Source organism: Pseudorca crassidens, chromosome 8, assembly GCF_039906515.1.
Source record: "Pseudorca crassidens isolate mPseCra1 chromosome 8, mPseCra1.hap1, whole genome shotgun sequence".
NCBI classification, from domain to species: domain Eukaryota; kingdom Metazoa; phylum Chordata; class Mammalia; order Artiodactyla; family Delphinidae; genus Pseudorca; species Pseudorca crassidens.
Window position 1 is genome coordinate 80,075,191 of NC_090303.1, and position 23,515 is coordinate 80,098,705.

Consider the following 23,515-nt stretch of genomic DNA (forward strand, 5'->3'; position numbering starts at 1 on the left):
GACTGAAGCCATAATGTAGATGTTATGGAGTAATCCCAATGAACATAACAAGTGAAAAGAAAAATTAGAATAAAAGATAATTTGCAGTTTGGAAAAGGCAGTACTCATGCTTTAAACTGAGTACAAAGATCAGTACATTTTGTGGGGTTCAGGGCTCACCCTTTGCATCCTCCTAAAAGTATGGCACAGGTTGGTGGGAAGATGTTTGGTGATTATCACTTAAAAGTTTGTCTGCAGCATGAATTAATTTATTTAAAATAAAGCTTTTTGCTTTTAGAAGTCAGTTTTAAATTTTCATCTTGAATTGTCTCTTGAGTTAGTGGTATCCAAAAGAGTATTATTTAGTACAACAAGTAGTACTTACAATATCTATCCTTATATTACGTTAATTTTTTCATAATGCAAACATTAATAATTATTGCGGTAAGCCTACCTAGGGTTAAATATTAATAATAATTCTGATGTTCTAACATAGCATTTTTCACATCTCAGCATCTTATAAACGAATTTGAAAGTGTTCTACTTTTCAACCTTCAATGTTGCTTCCTGATTCTGCTGTAGGAGATAATGATAGCTACTGGATAATTAGCTATCCAGCTAGCCAGCCAGCTAAAAAAATGTTAAAAACAGATAATTAGACAGGTAGACAGATAGTCAGACAGACAGAAATAGATGATGTTAAGCATGGTATTTCTTTTCTGACATATTCTGACTGGATACATTTATTCAAATACTTCTCATTCCCACATTCACAGACTTCATTTGATAAAAAGCAATTTCAGATGCAGTTTAAATAATAATACAAAGGATTGGGGATTTGTTTTACAATTTATTCAGAAATGAGAATTCACAACCCTTTATCATTTTTTAAAAAAGGCACCTTGAGACATAGATGTTGGTTTGCTAGATGTCAACTTGATTAGCAAGACCACGCTCATCTACTTCTACTCACTGTCATTTGCTAGACTTTAATCATATCTCCTTTTAGTCTCCCCTTTTTCATCAGTTGACTTTGTTCAATCTACTGTAGATAATATTGCATCATTCTGATCTATATGATATCCTTTAAGTAAAGATTTTTACCTTTACACAATGCTTTCATATCTCAGCATCCTGTAAGACGCTCTGGGAGTTCAAGACCTCTGATGGAGAAACAGCCTTGACTTTGGCAGTCAAAGCTGGTCTGGTGGAAAATGTAAGAACTTTACTAGAGAAAGGAGTGTGGCCAAACACCAAAAATGACAAAGGAGAGACACCCCTTCTGCTTGGTAAATGACCTTTCTTTCTAGAACTTTTATAATTTGAGATAAATAATATTTAATAAGTATTTATTGGAAACCACTGTGTATTGATTGGCTAAAGTTGTGTGACCCCATCTCCTTCCATTCCCTGAGGTCTTCCCCTAACCCCCATCTCACCTGTCCTATGATTTTGTTTTTCTATCCCACAAAGAGGTCAAATGTGAAAGCTCTTTCAGCAACAATTAATCAGGAGGGATCTGAATGAGGAGTTTTATGAGGCCAGGAGTGCCAATTCTAAAGGAATATTCTCTAACTGGGGTCCAGCTATAAGGAAGGTTGCATGTGTGATGTAGCCTGAATACAGAAGCAGAAAGGGAATTCCAAAGAGAGACGTCAGGTCCACAGCAGGACAAGGAAGAAGAACTGAAAGGCAGGAGATCCAACAGATTCTGAGCACACAGGTGCAGCCCTGGGCACCACTAGGGGGTTGCCACTGTGACACAACACAGGAATGCTTGTAAGCCTGAAGGTGTCGATTATCTATCAGCTTCTTCTCAGGCTTGTGTATCCTGCTGCTTGCTGACAGATAAGAATTAGCATGTCTGTTTGTAGAAGTAGAGAGAGATGAGATTAACTACAAATGACTAAAGATAACCTTTCCTTCTCTTAGGGACATAGGTGTGGAGTAAGTGTTTCCTTCTCTTAGGGACATAGATGTGGAGTAAGAGTTTCGGCTTTGGCACCTGAGATCCTTGGATTTATTTTGCCCCCCATTTTATTGAGATATAATTGACATATAACATGGTATTAGTTTAAGGTATACAACATGATTTGATATATGTCTATATCACGAAATGATTACTACAAAAAGCTTAGTTAACATACTTCGCTTCACATAGTTACACATTGTTTTTTCTTGTGTTGAGAACTTTTTCTTTTTTAATTTATTTATTTTATTTTTGGCTGCATTGGGTCTTCGTTGCTGCTCACGGGCTTTCTCTAGTTGCAGCGAGCGGGGGCTGCTCTTCGTTGCGGTATGTGGGCTTCTCATTGTGGTGGCTTCTCTTGCTGTGGAGCACAGGCTCTAGGCGCGTGGGCTTCAGTAGATGTGGTGCTCGGGCTCAGAAGTTGTGGCTTGCAAGCTCTAGAGCACAGGCTCAGTAGTTGTGGTGCACGGGCTTAGTTGCTCCGTGACATGTGGGATCTTCCAGGACCAGGGCTCGAACCCGTGTCCCCAGCGTTGACAGGTGAATTCTTAACCACTGTGCCACCAGGGAAACCCCAAGAACTTTTAAGATCTACTCTCTTAGCAACTTTCCAATATACAATACAGTATTGTTATGTGAATGTTAATTCTAGCTGTGAGATTGTAGTCATGAACCGCAGTTTCCTCCAGTATAAAATGGAAATACAACACCACCATGCAGAATTGTTATAAAAAATTAGAGAAAAATATAAATATGTAAAACTCTTGCCACATGGTAGATGCTCAGGAGAAGAGAGACGTTATGAAATAGTGTAGGCGTGGCAGGAAGAGAGGGAGAAGCCTTGAGATTGTGCACCAGCAGTCACAGAGGAAGCAAATACAGCATCACGAGATGTGGGTACAGCGAGAAAACAATACCACAGCTCCTGTCCACACTAAAAATCACTAAAATTTTTATTTATTTATTTTTTTGCGGTACGCGGGCCTCTCACTGTTATGGCCTCTCCCGTTGCGGAGCACAGGCTCTGGACACGCAGGCTCAGCAGCCATGGCTCACGGGCCCAGCCGCTCCGCGGCATGTGGGATCTTCCTGGACCAGGGCACGAACCCGTGTCCCCTGCATTGGCAGGCGGACTCTCAACAACTGCGCCACCAGGGAAGCCCTGAAAAATCACTAAAATTTTTAAAACAACCTGAATATCAGTAACAACCCGAATATCAGTAACAGAAAACTTAGACAAGTTGAACATCAGTAAAGTATTTACATTTGACAACATTAACTCAACAACATCAGTGCAACCAACGTTTACTGAAAAGTCCCAGTAAGCCAGCAGGTGCTGGACAGCATGGATAGAAAGATGAATGTTATGATCGTCTTCCTCTCAAACAGTCTAGCAGGAGAGCCTATATATGATTGAAATAGAGTATTAGTGTATTAATTAATTATTAATAGTATTAATACATGCTATAACAAAGGCGTATATTCAACGTAAATTGGGGAAATAAGAAAGCAGTGAATTTGTGAAGCTTCCAAAGAGAAAGTTGCTCTTGAGTTGTGACTCGGGCGGATATAAAGGGGATCGTCGGCAGACAGGGGAGGGAAAATCTCCTAGGCAAGCCTATGCCCCTGGACAAAATTGTTACATGAACAGTGTCACCACAGCGTGGGCGCATTCTGATCTGATTCCTTACTTACTCTTGCCCTGTGTTAGAGCTTTCAGCCTTCCCCAATTCAGATTAAGTTGGACAAACTTATTATTACAGTTAGGGTAGAGGTAAAGCTTCCATAACAAAACAAACAAACACAGACACACAACACAAACAAACAGCAATGACTTCAAAAGAAAGAAGTTCATTCCTCTCTCACACAACATTTCAGAAGTGAGTGGCCTAGGGCTGGCAGGGTGGATATGCCTCCTTTACACAAGACTTTCAGATGTTACCTTTTCCAGCCAGCAGGGGGGAGGAAAGAGGCAGCCTTGGGAAAGCATGTTGGCCTCTAAGAAGATGACCTAGACATTGTACACAGCACTTCTGTTCATACCATGTTGTTCAGATTTTGTCACATAGCCACACTTAGGTGCCAGGGAAGCCGGGATATTTAGTCTCTACCTGGATAGACTGTGAACAGCTAAAACTTGGGAGCTTCTCTTGCTCGAGGAAAAGGGGAAACACAAGTACTGAGGAAGAGATGATTTTTCTCTGCATACATGTTACCAGCCTTTATGTCACAGTAACATGGTGCTTTTCATGAATGAACGGAACTGTTTTTCTGAGCAAGGACAGATACTAAATGGAATATCACCTCTGTTTGTTTCACCACTATTAGTGTGATCTATTATTTTTGTAAAGGCATATACCATGGAGTATTTGCACGTATTTGTTGGTGTTTCTACAGTCTTTGATTTCTGCAAAAAAGATACACTTTTCCAGAGTTTGTATACTATCTCACTTTGCAAATATACAATTATATTATTATATTATTCTCTACATGCTATTCTCAATCCACTCATGTTCTTAAGGGACAACTAAGTCATGATTATCACTCATTTGTTTTCTTTGGGCTTCATTTAAATTTTTTTTTACTGCTTAATGCCCACAACAGAGCATTAAGTATTTATATGCATTTCAAAGTCTCCATTGTTGATCTCTCTACTCTAGCAATAACTAAAGTATGGGAAAGGAACTTGATCGTTGAGTTATCAGAGTCAAAATAGAATTAACATTTGGAAATAATATTTTTAAAAACCAACTGGTAACATCAAAGGTAAAACCAAAGTCTCATGAAGGAAATATTATGGAGGTGTTCACTTACGTCCCTATCATCCACATTTCTGGAGAATAGGGACTCTCCTTGGGTTACCTTCTTCAGGACATTCGTTGTGGGATCTATGTCAAGTCTTTTTAAGTTCATAGGAAAATGGATCATCCATGGCACTTTCTCAGTTTTTTCTTGAATTTTGGGGCTAATTTTGGCTACTCACAGGCCATTAACATATAAAGGAGAGATAAGAGAAAAAAGTGCTCTTTTTAAAAAAAAATTTTGATGCGCAATGCCATTTTTATTTGTCTTAACCTGTCACCATTATCTTTGTCTTTATTTATGGAATACTCCTTAGATGGAAAAAAAAATCACTTTTGGTCCCTTCAGGGCCCTTTTTCCCCATCAGCCACCTGGCCCTTACTTATAGTACTTAGATGTATTACAGTCATGTTATACAGTTACTTGCTGAGTGTAGATAACTCATTTGTGATGATCTGACAGTTATTAAATGTTTTTTGCCCCCGGACTCCCTCTCTACCCATCCCTCTGAACCTGGTGTAGCCTTTCTCCAGTAGGATAGCCGCAAGATTATCCTGGCCGGTGGGTCCCAGGGTACAGAGGAAGCCGAGGGAACTGTCTGGCACAACATCTCAGTTCCACTGCCCTCCATTTTCCGAGAACATTATGCCATTTACAATTCAGTTAACTTTACTTCAGACATTTTCTTTCTCACAGATCAATACATATCCTCTCTACTCCATCTCCTCTTTCAATCTTCAAATCCTTGTCAAGATACTGCAAAAAAAAAATCTCTTCTCTATTGGTATGTCATATGAGTCAGAAGATAACTCACTGCCGAGATTAAGTAAATTATATGAACAAAACACATATATCCAGAAAGAAAATGACAGAATTTTTTTTTTTTTTTTTTTTTTTTGCGGTACGCGGGCCTCTCACTGTTGTGGCCTCTCCCGCTGCGGAGCACAGGCTCCGGATGCGCAGGCTCAGCGGCCATGGCTCACGGGCCCAGCCGCTCCGCGGCATGTGGGATCTTCCCGGATCGGGGCACGAACCCGTGTCCCCTGCATCGGCAGGCGGACTCTCAACCACTGCGCCACCAGGGAAGCCCCGAAATTTTTTTTAAAAAAGAAAAGTGCCAGCAGAGTATAAAGTGTTCAATACTGCCTGTAACCAATGCAAAATTCTCTAATTCCCTAACTCTTCCACTGAGGCTTGTTTCCTCTAAGCATATAAAGATACATATATGTGAAATATATTTTTTACTTCATATATTATTTAATTTGTATTTTGCTTAGCTACATTACACAAGTTCTGTACCTTGTTAGTTTTCATTATTTTAGCCAATTATTTGTTAAGAATGTCTTCATGGGTTAGCTTGGGAGGGGTTCCCCATGATTTTGATTATTATTTCTATGAGAAATAAAATGTATTCTTAGTTCCAAAACTTAAACTGCAAGCAAAGTTTTAATTATTTTAAGTTGAATATGGCTTATATATGCTGTTATTTTCTTGACAAAAGACTAATATCTCTAATCAACATGTTCCCTGAGTCAGACAAAAGGAAAACAGATCATGAGGGAAGAGGTTCATTATTTTAATACTAAGTAGAAAAAATGGAATAGGAGCAAGAAGATACATGAGGACACATTATCTCTTAGTTTGTTTAACTTATTGATGTTTGCAAGAGCACCAGCCAGGATGAGGTAATTCACTGTAATTAGAGCTGCCAGTGGCAGGTGGGTGATTCAGAGAAAGGCATTTGTCAGCAGACTCTGCTTCAGACAGTAAGCAGAAGAAAAACTGAAATCTCACTGCCTGATGGCTTGCCTGCCTCCAAATGAAATAGGCCAAGTTTGTCTTCATCCTCCTTTTATGCCTTTTGGAGCCCTTTCCCTTGCCTTGGCCTCAGAGCCTTTCTGGATTCTGCCTCCTAGCTGCCCGGGATGTTCTATGTGGCCCTACATGTCCTCCTGCCTTTCCCAGCAAAGGCCCAGACTCTGAGTCTCTCTTCAAACAGAAGACAGTGTAGGTTTCTTCCCCAGGCTGTAAATTCCACGAGGGAGAACTACGTCTGTCTTTTTCCTGTTGTCCACAGTGCCTAACTCAGTGCCTTTCATATAGCCAGTGCGTATTAACTGCATGAAAGGATGAATGAACGAATGAATGAGTGTTAGAGAGTGGCACTCGTCCTGCTCTGTTTCTTACTAAGATTTTACTTGACTGATAAGAGGAAAATGCATGACCTCTTTGAGAAGTATTTATATCTAAACTGGGACAATCCATTAACAATCCGAAGGGGGGGAAAACTTTTAACAGTGTAATTTCAGCTATTAGAAAAAAACAGAGAGGGAGAGAGACATCCGATTTAGTGAACTTTGGAAAACATAGTACATTAGCTGTCACTTACTTCACCTATAAAAAAGAACAACTGACCTATCTGGATTCTAAACATTCCTATTTCTAACCTCTCATAAGAGTATGGGAAAGAGAAGTTTATTTAATATTTACTGCTGGATTTGGTGGGGAAAAAACTCATTCTAGAGGGAGAAAAATTTGATAAACATTATTTACACATGTGGCTCCATGATCCTAGAAGTGATGAAATTATAGTAATAATAATGGTTATCATTTATTGAGCTCCTAGTATATACTAAGCATTTTACATACATACATTATTTAACTTATACAAAGGTTGATGTTATTTTCATTTTGTTGATGAAGCAACAGAAGTTTAGAAAGAGTACACACAGCTTCCTTACTGATAGGCATCCTGTTTTCCATGAAACTCTTACCCATCCTCAGGTCTGTCTTAAAGAAAAGGCAGTATCATCTTGCACGCTAACACTTCACAATAGAAATTTGGTATGAGAAATAGAAGGGGTGTGAAAAATACAAGAAAAGAAATCACTAATATCTCTTTTGATATTAAACCTGGTCATTAGTTTAATGCCATGTAAGGTATTCATGTTATAAGCCTACCATTGACTATTCTTTCTAAAATCATCTTCAAGCTGTGAAAATGGGCTCCTATGACATGGTGTCTGCCCTGCTTAAACACCACACCAGCCTTGACCAGCCCTGTGTCAAGCAATGGTCAGCAATGCATGAAGCAGCCAAACAAGGCCACAAAGATATAATAGCTCTACTACTAAACCACAGAGGCAATGTCCACCTAAGAGACGGATTTGGAGTCACCCCGTTAGGTGTTGCGGCCGAGTACGGTCACTGTGATGTGTTGGAACACCTGATCCACAAAGGTACGTAGAAAAGGAATTGCATGTTGCTGACTTTTCTCCTGCCTCTTGGATCTCCTTTTCTCCACTTCTCACTGGCTCCTCTTCCTCTCCTGAACGTATCTGGGCATCAAGCTTTTGTCCCATCCCTCGATAGCCCCCTCAATAGACCCTTATTGCGCAACTCACTTGAACCCTATGCACGGGGACCTACCAATCTGAGTGCCTGGCCCTGACTGCTCCCAGTTTTCACATAGATGGCTCACCAAGGTCTCACACTCATCTTCTCCTAAATTGAATTCCTCTTCTTTCACACTTTTAATAATTTCTCTCAGCCAAGACTGAGAGCTTAGATGTATCTCTGATTCCCCCATCACCTTCTGTTTCAAATATGGTCAGTTTCCATGTGCTACAGCAACCCTCTCTCTCACCAGTTCTCACCTTGGCAGACCCTCTCGTCTGCATCCTCCCATCTTCCCTGGACCAGTGTAATTGGTTCCTAACCACTTTCCTGGTTTCCAGTCTCTCCATCTGCGAATCCATACTGTATACTACAACTCAGCTCCTCTCCCTAAAGGTCAGCTACAGTAGAATAAACGATTCAGAAAATCCTCAGTGGCTCCCCACTGCCCACTGAATCATGCTCAGGTCCCCACTGCACCATCCTGAATTGTTTTTCCAGGTTTATCTCTCACTACTCCTAATATGTATCCTGCACTCCAGTTAAATAGCCTAGCAATATTCCCAAACATACTTTGCATTCATTCTTTCTGGGTTTGGGTCAGGTCCTCGCCCTCATCTGGAATACCCTCCAACACAATTCAAAGTTAGTGTCTTGAGACACCTCCTCCCTGAAGACTAATTCTTCCCAACAGAGTGTGATGTTGTCCTCCTTTGAAACCTCCAAGTGCTTTATGCAACAACGGAACCGGGAATTAAGATTCCGACTTCTTAAACTGGTTTCTGCCACCTACCTGTTGTCTGACTCTTGCCTAGTTACTTAAGCACCTGGGTCTCAGTTTCCTCATCTGTAAATAAAGGCTAGGACAACATTATCCTCTGTGGGGAAAAGACTAACATTTTTGAGGCACCCCCCAAATGCAACTTCATTTAATTATCAAATCAGCCCTATGAAATAAGCTGTATTACTCTAGTTTACAGATGAGGAGTTGGAAGTTCATAGAAGTAAATAGCTTGCCCCAAACTCTCACAGTCAGCAACAAAACCACAATGCAAACAGACCACTTTCCCCTACATCAAGCCTTCTGGTCCTGATGTCACTTGAATATTATACAGTTTGTGTTCTTTGATGATATTTTGTCTCATTTCCCCTCAGAGCCACTTAAGAGAGTCAGATTTATTTATCTTAGCATCTTCTGCTGGGTCACACATGGTGTTTGCACACAGAAGACAGTTGATGAATATTTTTTTAAATCGAGTGTTAACTGCTGCCTTTAAAAGTCTAACTGTACCTTTTTGGGGGAGACTTTGTTTATCGTGGAAATTGACTCGAGTTCTCAGATGTTCTTATGACAGAAAGATTTTCTAATAGAATGAAACACGCTGCATGATTGTTTATTGAAAAGACTGAGAACACAGGTGTTCTTAATTCTATACTTTTAAGTCCTAACCAGAAAGGAAAACCACAGGCTATTTTTAAGATTATCTTGACAGTCTGTCCAGCTATCACTATGCCGCATGTTTTATACTGCCAGGAGGGGATGTGTTTGCTTTGGCGGATGATGGGGCATCAGTGTTGTTTGAGGCAGCAGGAGGGGGCAATCCTGACTGCATCTCCCTCCTGCTGGAATATGGAGGAAGTGGAAACATACCTAACAAAGCAGGGCATCTTCCTATACACCGAGCTGCCTACGAGGGACATTATCTGTGAGTAATAAATCATAGCATGATCATTTCAAGTGGAAAAACACAAGCTTGTATATATGGTATAATCCCAAATCTATCTATACACCTCCCAAAATCCAAAAAGAGAAAGGCAAAATGTTCACAAGTTTTGTATATCTATATATTTGTTTGATTTTTCCCATTCTTTTTGTATTCTTTTACTTTAAAAAATTTCCACATTGAATTTATACTACTTTTAAAAATGAAAAGATATTTTCTTTTAGAAGAAGGTAAGTTATAAGTGAGAATTCTGCACAAGCCGCCCAAATGTGCCTTTTTGGTTTTTTTAATACGTTTAACAGATGGCTACAGGTTTCTAAAAATTTTGCCCTTGGCCAAGGGTTAAAATTTGTGTTACTCTAATCTTTATCAACACCAACAGATATGATAATATAATGTCAAATTTATTCTTGAATAGAAAAGTTTCATTATAAATTTAGGTTTCTTTATTCCCCAAAATAAAAAGGCCAGATATACTTTTAAATCACAAAAATGTGCCACAACCAACATATCAATAGAAATCTGTAATCATTATATTAAACTACCCACCATGAAAGGATGGTTTTAGGTAATTAAGTATATTTCATAAGTTCAAAAATTTTGAAATCATTAGGCTTTATCACAATTTCAGTGGTGACATTGGTTAAGTAGCCAATGACACGTAATTGACACTAAGTGACACGTTGTCAAAGTTCATAAATTCACATATGGTCGCTCTGAATTAGGCACAAGAGATCAACTTATCCTTGCCTGTGGCTCTCATACCTCTCTAGTTCATCAGTCAAGTGTGAAATTCACAGCTATTTGTCACAGGTTCTTTGAAACATAAGCTGTGGTTAGTTGTCTCGGTTGAACAGATGTAAGGTTGATGGAACAACAAAGACTCTTCTTGTTGCCAATAATTCAATTTCAAGTAAGCAGACAGGATGTACATGGCCAATATTCAAGCATACATTGCTCAGGAAGCAGTGAAAGGGGAGTAACAAACGAGAATTCAAGAGGCCTAAATTGTAGTCATTGCCCTACATCTATGTGACCTTGGACAAGTCATTTCACTTCTCAAGACTTCATATGGCTCTGCTGGTATTAAAGGGGTTGAACTCAGTGATGCTCAGGGTTACTTCCATCTCTAACTTCCTGTGACTCCATGTTATAATGGTCAAGAGTGTGAAGCATTCTTCTATGGCATCAAATGGACTTACTTTCCTATTATATTTTTTTCGTTACATAGCATTGGTTGATTATAGATATTATGCTGTTCAGAGAAGAACTGAAAGATAGGGAGGGTTCCTGAATAATTACAATTCTAGGACCAAATATATAAGATCCAGTATTTTCCCCAGGAATATTTAGCCTGGGAAGCTAAATCAAAACTAAACTAAATTACACTAAACTGAAAAGTAGTAAGTCAATGGACAAATATTAAATGTTTTTGTGTAAGGTTATCTAGAGAAAATACAGGAAACTAAGTGAATTGCATTCACTTGTCTAGTGAGGAAGCTGGTTTATTTAATTTCTTGATTTTCTTCATGCCGTGTGGATATTTGATTTCTTTTAGTGCACTGAAATATCTTATTCCAGTAACATCCAAACATGCAATTCAGAAAAGTGGGCTAACGCCAATTCACTCAGCAGCAGATGGACAAAATGCACAGTGCCTAGAACTGCTTATTGAAAATGGTTTTGATGTCAATACCCTGCTTGCTGACCACATTTCCAAGAGCTACGATGATGAACGGAAGACTGCTCTCTATTTTGCCGTTTGCAATAATGATATCCACTGCACAGAAGTCCTCCTGGCTGCAGGTGCAGACCCAAACTTAGATCCCCTCAACTGTCTTCTTGTGGCAGTGAGGGCCAATAATCATGAAATTGTCAGGCTGCTTCTCGCCCATGGAGCTAATGTCAATTGTTATTTCATGCATGTGAATGACACTCATTTCCCCAGTGCCATTCAGTATGCCCTAAATGACGAGGTAATGCTCAGGCTGTTGCTGAATAACGGCTATCAAGTGGAGATGTGCTTTGACTGCATGCACGGGGACATCTTTGGAAATTCGTTTGTATGGTCAGAGATAGAGGAAGAGATACTGCCGGGATGGACGTCTTGTGTCGTAAAAGATAACCCGGTGAGTTACATCCTTCTCTTCTTCATATTGGGTCATCATCCTAACGTTTGCTCATCAGGGATGTTAGAAGAAAAGAAAAATCAACTCCAACTTTTATATTTTTCTTGTTCTTGAGTTTTTGTTTGCAATGATATGGGGAAATAAGCATAAAACTAGGCCAAAAACAAAGTGTATTTTTCTTGAATTCGAAACCGAATGTTGAAGAATGTGGGAAAATATATCAATAATTTATGCTTATTTGGTGGAATGTTGGGGCTAGAAGCATGGAAAGAAGCATGATTCTTCCACATCGTGCTGAATACAATCACATCAGAGCCACGCGTGCTTCAGGGCTCCTAGTTTCACAGAAACAAGCAAACCGTTTATTTTTCTTTTTTTGTTCATTACAAGGAGGGAACTTTCACTTCCTGTAAAATGACAGATAATAATTTTTCAGAACAAAATTAAGTGTTTTTGTATATAGTGTATTAAAAGTACTACTAAGTTAAATTTCATCACTTCTCTCAGTTCTGTGAGTTTATTACAGTTCCTTGGATGAAACACTTGGTAGGCAGAGTTATTCGTGTGTTAATGGATTACATGGATTATATCCCTCTGTGTGCTAAACTGAAATCTGCACTAGAAGTACAGAGAGAATGGCCAGAAATCCGTCAAATACTAGGTAAAAGCAAAAGTTTTTCCTACAAAATTTTTTATGGAGAATGTATATAGGGGATATTTCTTTTTTTTTTTTAACCTCTTTATTGGGGTATAATTGCTTTACGATGGTGTGTTAGTTTCTGCTTTATAACAAAGTGAATCAGTTATACATATGGGGGATATTTCTTAATGTCATTTTTGATACTTTTTCATAGCTACTTTGTTTTCAGAATTATCTGTTTTTTCAAATCATCCTTAATACTTCCTCTGATAGAAGATACTAATTTTTTGCTTTCCTTGATAATTTCCAACTCTTTAATTGTATAATGAGTAATCCTATTACTATATTATATTCTGACTAGAACTCACTTTTTAAAAGTTAACTGCTATATATCATAAAGTATGTAGACTGTAATCTCCATGTGGGCAGGGATCTGTTTTGTTTATTTTTGTATTCTCAAGGCTTAGCATAATGCCTAATAAGCAGTAAATACTCAATAAATATTGAGTAAATGAATGAATGGAATGAATTGGAATTATCCTTTTTGATATGCTCTCTTCTGGGTCTTGATTGACAAATTCCTACCATCAAAAGTATGTATGACAAGCAGGCCATTTTGTATTCTCTAGGTTAAAGTTTACTTATAATCATAAAAGTGAATCATATTGCAAAAGTTTCAATTAATGTACATCTAAAATTACTCCAAATTCAAATAGAAACTAGAAAAAAAATCATAAGCTGGAAAGGTTTTCTCTGTCAAAATATGGGTTTGGAAAAATGAACTTTCAAAACCTACATGGACATCACTTTATAGAGCTTGAAGAAGCATCATAGAACTTGGCATTACATTTAAATATTCTGGCACTCTTAATACACCTAAATCAAGTTTAAATGTGAAAAACCGTGACAGCCTAGCCTTTAGGATCAGCCAAATTTTATGCAACTTAGTAGATTATATTTTATAGGCAAGAAGATGAAACTGAAACGTTGAGCTGATTCACGTACCATATTTGTTAGGTATAAAGTTCTATAAAAAGAAACGGGCAATATAGTGGTTTTCATCTAAGCACTTTGTTTCCATCAGAGTCTCGTACATTAAAGTATATAATCTGAATTTGGACCATTTTGACTATGGTAGCAAGAGACGTAAATTGGAGGAAGGATGGAGACTTTGATGGGCTAGAAAGAGTGATAGTTCAACTGAAAGCAGATTTGGAGGGAAGCTTGGATTTTCCTCACATGGCGTTTCCACTGGAATGAGTTGGACGGTACAAGAGACTTTGTGGCAACTGAAACAGGAACCTTAGAGAATCTGATGAATCATATAGTATCGTGAGCCTAGAAATCGACCTCTGGGGTCAGATAGACCTAGAATGGGATGGAACTCTGGCCTTGCCTAGGTTAGGATGGCTGGGTCATATAATGCATATGTCATTCAGGGCTGATATTTTCATGGAAACAGCAATAATTTATTGCATCATTTTTGTTTCATTGAGGGGAGGGGAATTTTTTATTTCCTGTAAAAAGACCAAGATAGTCATACTAGTTGTGTAACTTTGAGCAAGTTACTTATCCTTTTTATGAGAAGGTTTTCCCACTGCAAAATGGGGCTAGCATAGTATTCACCTCATAAGGTTGTTGTGGGGATTTAAAGAGATGATGCACGTGAGGTGTTTAGCATAAAGGCTACAGCATTAAAAACACTTATAAATTTAGCTATTTTAAAAACTAAATTATTAGCATTTTATGTTATTTTTATTATGGTAAGGTTACATGAAGTATCGGAAATGTATATGTAAAGTATGTCATGAATCCCCACAACTTGTAGAGTTAAGTGTTATCGTTGCTAATTTTTATAAATAAAAAACTAAGGCTAGGGCTTCCCTGGTGGCGCAGTGGTTGAGAGTCCGTCTGCCGATGCAGGGGACATGGGTTCGTGCCCCGATCCGGGAGGATGCCACATGCCGCGGAGCGGCTGGGCCCGTGAGCCATGGCCGCTGAGCCTGCGCGTCCGGAGCCTGTGCTCCGCAATGGGAGAGGCCACAACAGTGAGAGGCCCGCATACAGCCAAAAAAAAAAAAAAAAAATTATTATAAGAAAAAATAGAAAGAGGAACAGAATAACATCCCCACAGACAACAAAAGCACCAGAAAAACATGCCCTCAGAACAGATTAAAATTGAAACCCTCTGTTTCAAAACAAGCTAAAAAGCATAAGGAAAAGACACAAGACATGAAAGAACAACACAAGTCAGTATTAGAAAAATTCAGAAATGAGGTAACAGTACTGAGGAAGGAATTAGAAAGAAAAACAAAAAATTTCGAATATAAAGACTGAACTGGAATGAAAGCAAGAACTAATAATGCAATAGATAATGACTTAGGACAAATAGAAGATGAAATTAAAGAAAATTTGAAAAATAAAGTGGAAATAAAGGGATATATAAAAGGCTTTGAAAGACAGGGACAGTTTTGAAGACAGCTAAAGAAAAAGAAAACCAAATCAAAGGAACAGAACAAATACAAAAATATGTACTGTGAAAAACTTTCTGTAATAAAAAAAGATTTGAAGCTGAACATTACAAATTACTCTACTCTTTGGTCATGTAGGTAAAAAGAACAAGTGACTTATAAGGGAAAATTCAGATTATCTTAAACAATATTACTCTTCTGATGACGTTCTCAAGAATCTCCTAAAAAATAAGCTTCAGACAAACAAAATAACTAAAGAGATAATGACATAGGACCGGTAACGAGCATTAAACAGAAAACCAAGACTAAGCGCCAGTTAAAAGGGAGAAGATATACAATGGTTATACTGTCAGATAATGTAGATATGACACAACTGTTTTTAATGGGAGAAAAATGGAAAGAGCACACACAAAGACATTTTTAACAGAGCTCAGAAATTATATTGGTTGGTAGCATGATGTTAATATTGTTATGCTGAGAATGACAGATGTAGTCAGTACCTAGGATATTCTAATTCTATTATTCTTTGTATCCTTGAGAACCAGCATTGCCAGTGTGGAAGAAAGGGAATACAGATGTAATACGGAAGAGCTTAAAGAAAAATTCTGTAGCTCTGAATTTGAATTGGTACTACTAGTATGAACTCATAAACTATTTTACCTTGAATGCGTGTGTGTGTGTCTATCTGTCTACAGAAGAGTCTTAGAAATAACGACAAGCCCAGTAGCAGTGCATATCCCTAGCACCCAGACTGTGGCTTTGAAATAGCATTTCCTGGAAAAAGAAGCCAGAGTTTTTTGGAGAAATGGATGATTTCAGGTTTGGGGAAGGAAATATGCAAGGTGAGTCAGGTATATCTGGTCATGCCAGATAAACTCTCACAGACTCATGTCCAAAGAATTCAGGAGCCAGCTTGAGGCTCCCACTGGCCAAATATGGGACAATTTAAGCTTCAAAGGATAATTATTTCAATGAATTGAAACCAATTAAAATATTTAAATATAATATTTAAAAAATTGGTCAGCTCCAAAGGATAAGAAAATCAATTCATCATCTTGAAAATTAATGAAGGAAAAGATACAAACATTTATTCCACCTTACCTGTATGATTTGTGCCACCAGTAACCAAAGAATACATGAGCAAACATATCCTTTTATAAAAGTATTCCAAATAATAAATTAAAAAGAAATGATATAATTAGATATCACCATCTTGCAGCCCTCAGTAAGCTGCTAATACCCCGTAATGTGGTTCTCGGTGCAAGAACACGGCACCAGCTATAGTTTTGCCAAAGAGATCAAACCTGAGTCTGATCAAGCCTCTGGATCCAGCTAATAATCTGCAAGAAATAGAGAAGGCAGTAGGACACAGAAGTGCACCATGAAAATGCAGTCTCAAAATTCAGGCTGTGGGAAATACGGCATTTTGGATATTCAAAGATTAATTGAAAGGAAGAAGAGGATAGAGAGAAGACCCTGCAGATTAAAAAAGCCTTAAAGAACACATCAAATTCAAAAAAATATTGTCAATACTATAGGGTAGGGATAGCACACTGAGATGATGAAGCTCTAAAGGAAGTGATTACTATGAAAATCAGAACAGTAGTTCCTTATGGGGGATGAAGGAATGAAGTTTGGGATGGATTGTGGAGAGAATTCTGTTATGACTGGGGAAGTTCTTCTGTTCATGACCTGAGAAATGATTAAAGATGTTCACCTGATAATGACTTATAATAACTTAAGAAACTGTACGTTTGTGCAGTGGCTTTATCTATATTTTATTTTACAATAGACGAGTTAAAATATTTTGGAGATTGTAAAGGAAAAAACCCTAAGGCTTAGATAAATTCATTTCCCAAAGTTATAGACAGAAAATAATAAAGCAAGGATTTGAACTCTTAGGTCTGTCTCATGTCAAAACAAAGGCTTTTTCTCCAATACTACTGTGCTTCCTGTCATAGAACAGATTCTGCTTCTAATTGGTGATTCATTGTCCATGTGTTTGTGTTGCAAAAGAATGACCAATTCTTATGACTTTAAAAAAGCAATCCAAGTAAGAATAAGACCAGGAAGTTTTTTTGTTTCAGTCACACATCACTGCAACTAGAGCTTAAGTCAGTTGATTGCTATGAGTATGATTAACCACTGGATGTCAGGATTCCTCCAGGTATACGTAGGGCAGAGGCTTTGTAAGGGAAAAAAATAAAATGGTAATTTTTTAAAAACGATGGGTTTATTCTGCCTATTTTGATAACAATAACTTTGCCTCAATGGTTTTTCAAAAACACTGTTTTAATTTTTTCAAGATAATTTGAATGTTTATAATCTCAAATAGAACAGAAATATGATCTCTTTGATTACTGAATTGAGTGATCGTTCACATTATTGAATGATTACAATGTACCAAGCACTTTTCTAATACTTTACATGAATTAATTTGTTCGATCTTCAAACAACCCTGTAAGGTAGGGTTATCCACATTTCCCAGGTGAGAATACTGAGACCACAGAGGTTAAATAACTTGTCCAAGATCACACAAATACGAAGTGGCAGAGCCAGGATTTTAATCCAAGCCGACTGAGTCCAGAGCCCACAACTAAGTCCATGTGCAATGCTGCCTTTTCACTAGCTCATGTTGCTGGGATAATATATCGGTACTGTAATTATACTATAGATAAAGGTACTAAGAGATAAAGTAAGAGTTGAAAATAAAGGTTAACATCAGCCATTTGAATAACATTAGTAGATTTTTTGGAAAATATAAAATGTTTAGGTATCAGACACTGAAACAAACCTAAGATTGAATAATGGATATATGGAAACATTTGTGTCAGATGTTTCACAGATAACTATTCATCAGAAAGATTGGTAGGAGAGAGCGGAAGTAAAGAAATATATCTTTCAAATACTCAATTCTAAAAAATAAATAGAAGGAGATGTGAGCCTTTGCTTTGTTTAATCAAGTCCATTCATTCGTTTAACATATTGTAGTTGAACACCCTGTAGGAGCCAGACTCTCTTTCTGACACAGAGGCAGACTAAACGTCTGCTTCATGGAGCTTACATTCTAGAGGAATGGTCTGGAAGGCTTAATTGCAATTTGAATTTTACTTAAAGTCACCAGTTGCTAACGTGTGCATGCCTGTTTTTTAGAATGACACTATTAATATTATTCTAAAACAGTCTGTATCTTACAGGTTAATCCATTAATATTGTTTTTATTTTTTGCTTGTTTTTCCCATTCACTTTAGAGAATCCCTGCTCCTTAAAGCATTTATGTAGGTTAAGAATTCGAAGACTTATGGGACTCCAGCGACTCTGCCAGCCAGCCTTAATGGAGAAGCTCTCCCTGCCACCAACTATTCAAAGATATATATTATTTAAAGAGTATGATCTCTATGGACAAGAGCTAAAATTGCCATAATTTAAAATAATATTTTTAAATGTGATTTAAAAAATGTGTTTAAATGAGATTCCTTCAGAGAATTTCTTGGAACCATTTTATATCCTTATGTGTATTTAAATCCATTGACAATTTTATAACTGGATCCTGGGTTCTTTTGGGAGCACCATATTTTACATCTCTAAGGACCTTTTACATTGTGATTTTTTAAAGCTAGTCAATATTTTGCATTTGAATTTCTATTGATTGTCTTCACTTGCAGTAAGTCTTCAAACTCTCCTTATCAAGTGACCCCTACAATATCCATGAGCAAGTCTCTCCTATGTTTATAAAACCAAGAACCACTTTCTCAAACCCACATCTCCAGCCAGTTGCTGCCCCATTCTCTCCTTTTATCGCCACACGGCGTAAAAGAGCTCTTTCCTGTCCGCAGATTCACTCACTGTAATCTGGCTTCTGCTCCTTCCACGGCCCTTCCCAAGGTCCTTAACAACTTGCTTGTTGCTACTTTCAATGAGCATCCTTCAGTCCTTTCAAGTGATTCCTGCAGCAACTGACTGATTGCCTGCTCCCTCCAGGAAACAGTTCTCCGGATACTTTGCTCTCTTGGCTCTCTTCCCACCTCTCTGGCCTCCTTGTCTCTGGCTTCTTTCTGCATTGCTTATCTCCTGCCAACTCTTTAGTAATACGTCTTAAGTCCCCTTTTTTTATGCTAAGTTCTCTGGGAAATTTCATCCATGTCCATGGTTTCGTTTACTATCTACATGCTGTCGAATGTAAAATTAATATCCGAAGTTCAGCTTTCTCTCACGTGCTTGAGACCTGTGTAGACAATTGGCCTAAGGGACCTTTGAATACAAAGATACCTCAAATGCAGCATGTCCCCAAATGAACTCACTGTCTTCCTCCACAAAAAGGCTCCTTTTCTTACCATCTCTAGCTCAATAGTTAACCCAATTATCAATTCAGTTTCCCAAGTCAAAAGCCTGGACATCAACCTTGACCATCTCATTTTCTTTACCCAATAGAACAAATCACCAAGTCCTGGTAAGTTTATTTCATGAAGTCATCTTCTACTCAGTCTCACTAATTCAGCCCAAATACCAGCTGTTATCTCCTTTCTTCCTGGGACACTGTAGTGCTACCCAGCTGGTCCTTTTCCCTGCTATCTTGCCTCATCTAACACACATTCTACACATAACATCCCAGAGTAATCTTTTACAAATGTAAGCAAGTTTCACTCCCCTGCTTAAAATCATTCCCATTGCTCTTAGGTAAAGTCCAAAATTCTTCCATGGCCCTTCATGATCTAACTGCCTGCCTTAGCCTTATCTCCTGATATCTCCCTTACCGTCCTCTTTAACCATGTTAAACACCTTTTAGAAGTTTATTCTTTGAACAGTGATTCCCAGATTTTTCGATTTCATATGTTAGTAGTTTTTAGTAATTTTAAAAATAGGGTCATCTATTTATCACTGTCATTTCATAAGAGAGGGGCCATTTTAATGCCAGGAAATGGGGCTGCCTTAAACTCAGTTATTAAAATTGAATGACTTTAGGGGAATTCCCTGGCAATCCAGTGGTTAGGACTCCGAGCTTCCACTGCAGGGGTCACGGGTTCATTCCCTGGTTGGGGAACTAAGAACTCTGTATGCCGCACAGCACAGCCAATAAATAAATACATACATAAATAAAATGTTTTAAAAATCTAAAAAAAACTAATTGAAGGACTTTAGCTTTGAAAAGACTTACAGTTTGGTCTTCATTTTCCCATTGATGAGTGAAAATTTCATTCTGTCCCGACAAGTCTCTGAGGTCTTTTATTTGGGAACCACTGTTATAGAAGAAACCATACTCTCTTGTACCTCAGGGTTTTTGCATGTTCTACTTCTTCTGCCTGGAATCCTTTTTCCATCTCCTTCTTCCCCGCTCCATCCTTTATCCTATAGGTCTCAGTTTAAATGTTCTTTCCTCTAGGATGGAAGGCCCCAGAACTGCCCTTCTTATGCTGTATTACAGGAGCCTATGTTCCCCATCTGTCTGCCCTACTAGACTGTAAGCTCTATGAGGGCAGATTTGTTGTGCAGTGTTTTCTTAGGGCCAAACACATTCCCTAAGAGCATAGAGAAAGTGCAAAAATTACTTGTTGAATATACTGAAGGAGCGAATGTCATATGAGAGCCAGACAAAAGTAATCAGTGACCTCATGGTAAAATGATAGTTTTGAGTCTCTGAATTGGTTATATAGCTTTATAATGTAATTACTTAGACTCATTCTTCTTAGATTTTTCTTATTTTTATCTTAAGGGTTATTGTATTCTTTCAATAGTAATACCTCACTGGTTTATGAACTTTTCAAATTGTATTTAGCTCTAGTTATAGGTATGAAAAAAAACTGTATGATTAGAGCTATAGTTTTAACAGCTTTTATTCCCTAAAGAATATATTTTCCTATAGATTAAGCTCTAATGTATTTAAATAGAACTATAATGTTTTGTGTATGGGATTTCGTGATTCCTCTGTTGCTCTCCTACTTGTGGCTAAAATACATTGTTACCTATAAATATTGCTCTAAATAAATTTTAAAAATAAGGATGTAAGTGTGCCATATGATACTTCAGATATTAAATAAACTAAAACTTTGATATTTAATGTATTATTGTATAAATACGTTCAGGATACTTCAGATATTAAATAAACTCTAGTACGCAAAAGTTTGACATTGGCTTTAATGTGTTTTATGTAAATATATTCAAGAAACACTTGAAGGTAAGGATATGAATTCACTGCACAGGCTATGGGTTGAAAGTGGCTCTTTTGGTATTTGTGAAGCAGGAGAAAAATATATCCTATGAAACTGAGGCAATCACTATATCCAAAATGGATTGGGTCTTTTTCTTATCACATTTTGAAATTTTCTAGCAGTGTTTTTGTTTTGGGGTGGGCTGGATGGTAAGAGAAGTAATTTACAGCTAGTTAGGACTTTGTTTCTCCTAGAATATGTCACTTTATCTGGGAGAGGGCAACAGCTGCTCCCCCCAGTGAGCCTCAGGAGAAGCCAAACATTCTACAGTGGTACCTGTTTAACCACTACCATGTTTAATCAACATGATAGAGTTTTGATGACATCTTCCCAGGCTGCCAAGATGATCATGGCTGTTTTGGTGACTGTGGATTTTGTTTGTATCATACAGGGTCTCTGGTTGGAAACAAGCAGATATGGCTTCTCATTTGTGTGTGTTTTGTTTAGTTTTTCAGGAGGCGATCTTTAAATAGTATTTCCATTTCTGACTCACAATAATTTCATAAGCACATTGAAAACAAGTGCCCCCTGAAGAATATGGTTTAATCGTTTTAGATAATCACAGGACATGTTTCCATGCACAGGATGGCAACGCAGAAGATGTGAAAACAGTTGTGTAAATGTGGTACAGCAAATATTCATAGGTAACACTCCCTTTGATGCAGGTTTTTGAAAAGTCAGTACATAGGGGTGAGACAGCATGGAAACTACCCAAGAAAGGTGGAGTCTTTTATGACGTAGAGAACACACTTAAACCTTGACCCTTTATTAGACGTTCCTACTGAAATTTTAGGTTCAAGTCATATTACTCTTATGTATATAGGCACCTTCCAATCAGAAATTATTTAGAATGCAAAAAAACCTCTAATCTGCTTCAAGTTATTTACGAGACAAAATCAAACACCACATGCATATATCCATACTTTCAGACACACATGTATGCATATATATATATGACATATCCGCATCTAGTATACATACATCCATGCATGCATTATAGTGTGGCATATTACTACAGTCGTATATAATGTAGTAGGTAAGGACATATACTTTGTAGTCAAACAGACCTTTCTGGCCTTAGTTTGAACCAGGCTCCACTAATTATTGGCTGCTTGATTTTGAACGAGACATGATAAGTGTAAAAACACCAAATCCAACACAGAGTAAGTGCATGTGAAACTCAAGCTCTCATTATTATTGTTGCATAGTGGCCATGCCAGTGCCAGAGTTGCAGGCCTCAAGAACCTTGGTCTTATGGCAGAAGTCTGAAGATTGTCATGCTTAAATGGGAAAATATGAAAAAATAATAATGTTAGAGGTATAGATGGCATCTCACTATCATCTGTAAATACCTTGAGAAAATGCACAGAATGAAAACAGCAGAGAATTGCCCCTAGCGCATAAAACCCCACATCTGCTGTTGCTTAGTAAAGCCCCAATCATCAATCGTTAAAAGGGAAGAAAGGGCTTCTCGGGGGAGAAGATGTGTAGAAGGAACAGACTTATTTGACCTCAATGGCCTGTGTTGTGTAATCTCAGGGAATGCTAAAAATGTCTGGGGATTTGCTGTTTTTGGAAGGAGACAGTCTAGTAATCTGAATCTGGGCACTGGGAACGCCTGAGTTCTAATGTCGTATTGACCAAGGAATTCCACCAGAGGCACTGGATGGGTGCTCATGTTCTGTGTTTTCAGATTCTAGTAAATGACGGACAGCCATTTCTCTTGCCTTGGAAGTCTTTCATCCCAGGATGTCCCAATGAGATTTAAGATAAAACTTCTTGGAAGCAGCCCATAGTGTTGGATAAGCTAGAAAGTGTGGAGGGTGATAGATGTGATACTTACTTGAGGATTGAGTGGGTGTGAGATACCAGTATCCGGTTCTTTCTGTTTGAAGCAAAGTCTGAACTGGCTTCTCAGAGAAACTCTTTTTCATGCTTTGTGGAAGTCAAATAACTAGATGTGACATTTAGTAGTCAACAGTCTATGTTCCTGAATGTTTGAATAGCCCTCACGATCTAGTTACACCAATTGGTTTAATATTGTTTCAATGAAGTGACAATTTTAATCACCTTTGACTGGAGGATGGAAATATTTGCTTAGACTTTAACTCATTGGAAGCCCCTCAACTGGACTCAACTCTGTCCCCACAACTCCCTTATTGGGGGCCTGACCTTCACAATCACCTGAGGTACCCAAGA

The 23,515-nt window shown here is 38.0% G+C and overlaps 1 protein-coding gene across 4 annotated transcripts in view; it reads left to right on the forward strand.

Annotated features, from left to right (window-relative positions):
- Window positions 1-21,233, forward strand: part of ASB15 (ankyrin repeat and SOCS box containing 15) — a 33,760-nt gene extending 12,527 nt beyond the window's left edge. For all 4 annotated transcript variants that reach the window (XM_067746883.1, XM_067746882.1, XM_067746884.1 and 1 more), the window contains 6 exons: window positions 1,110-1,268; window positions 7,744-7,989; window positions 9,681-9,852; window positions 11,429-11,999; window positions 12,507-12,660; window positions 18,362-21,233. In XM_067746883.1, coding sequence (XP_067602984.1) covers window positions 1,110-1,268; window positions 7,744-7,989; window positions 9,681-9,852; window positions 11,429-11,999; window positions 12,507-12,660; window positions 18,362-18,534 — 1,475 coding nt within the window. In that variant the 3' untranslated portion in view covers window positions 18,535-21,233. The remainder of the gene's footprint in view (window positions 1-1,109; window positions 1,269-7,743; window positions 7,990-9,680; window positions 9,853-11,428; window positions 12,000-12,506; window positions 12,661-18,361) is intronic.
- Window positions 21,234-23,515: the final 2,282 nt, after the last annotated feature.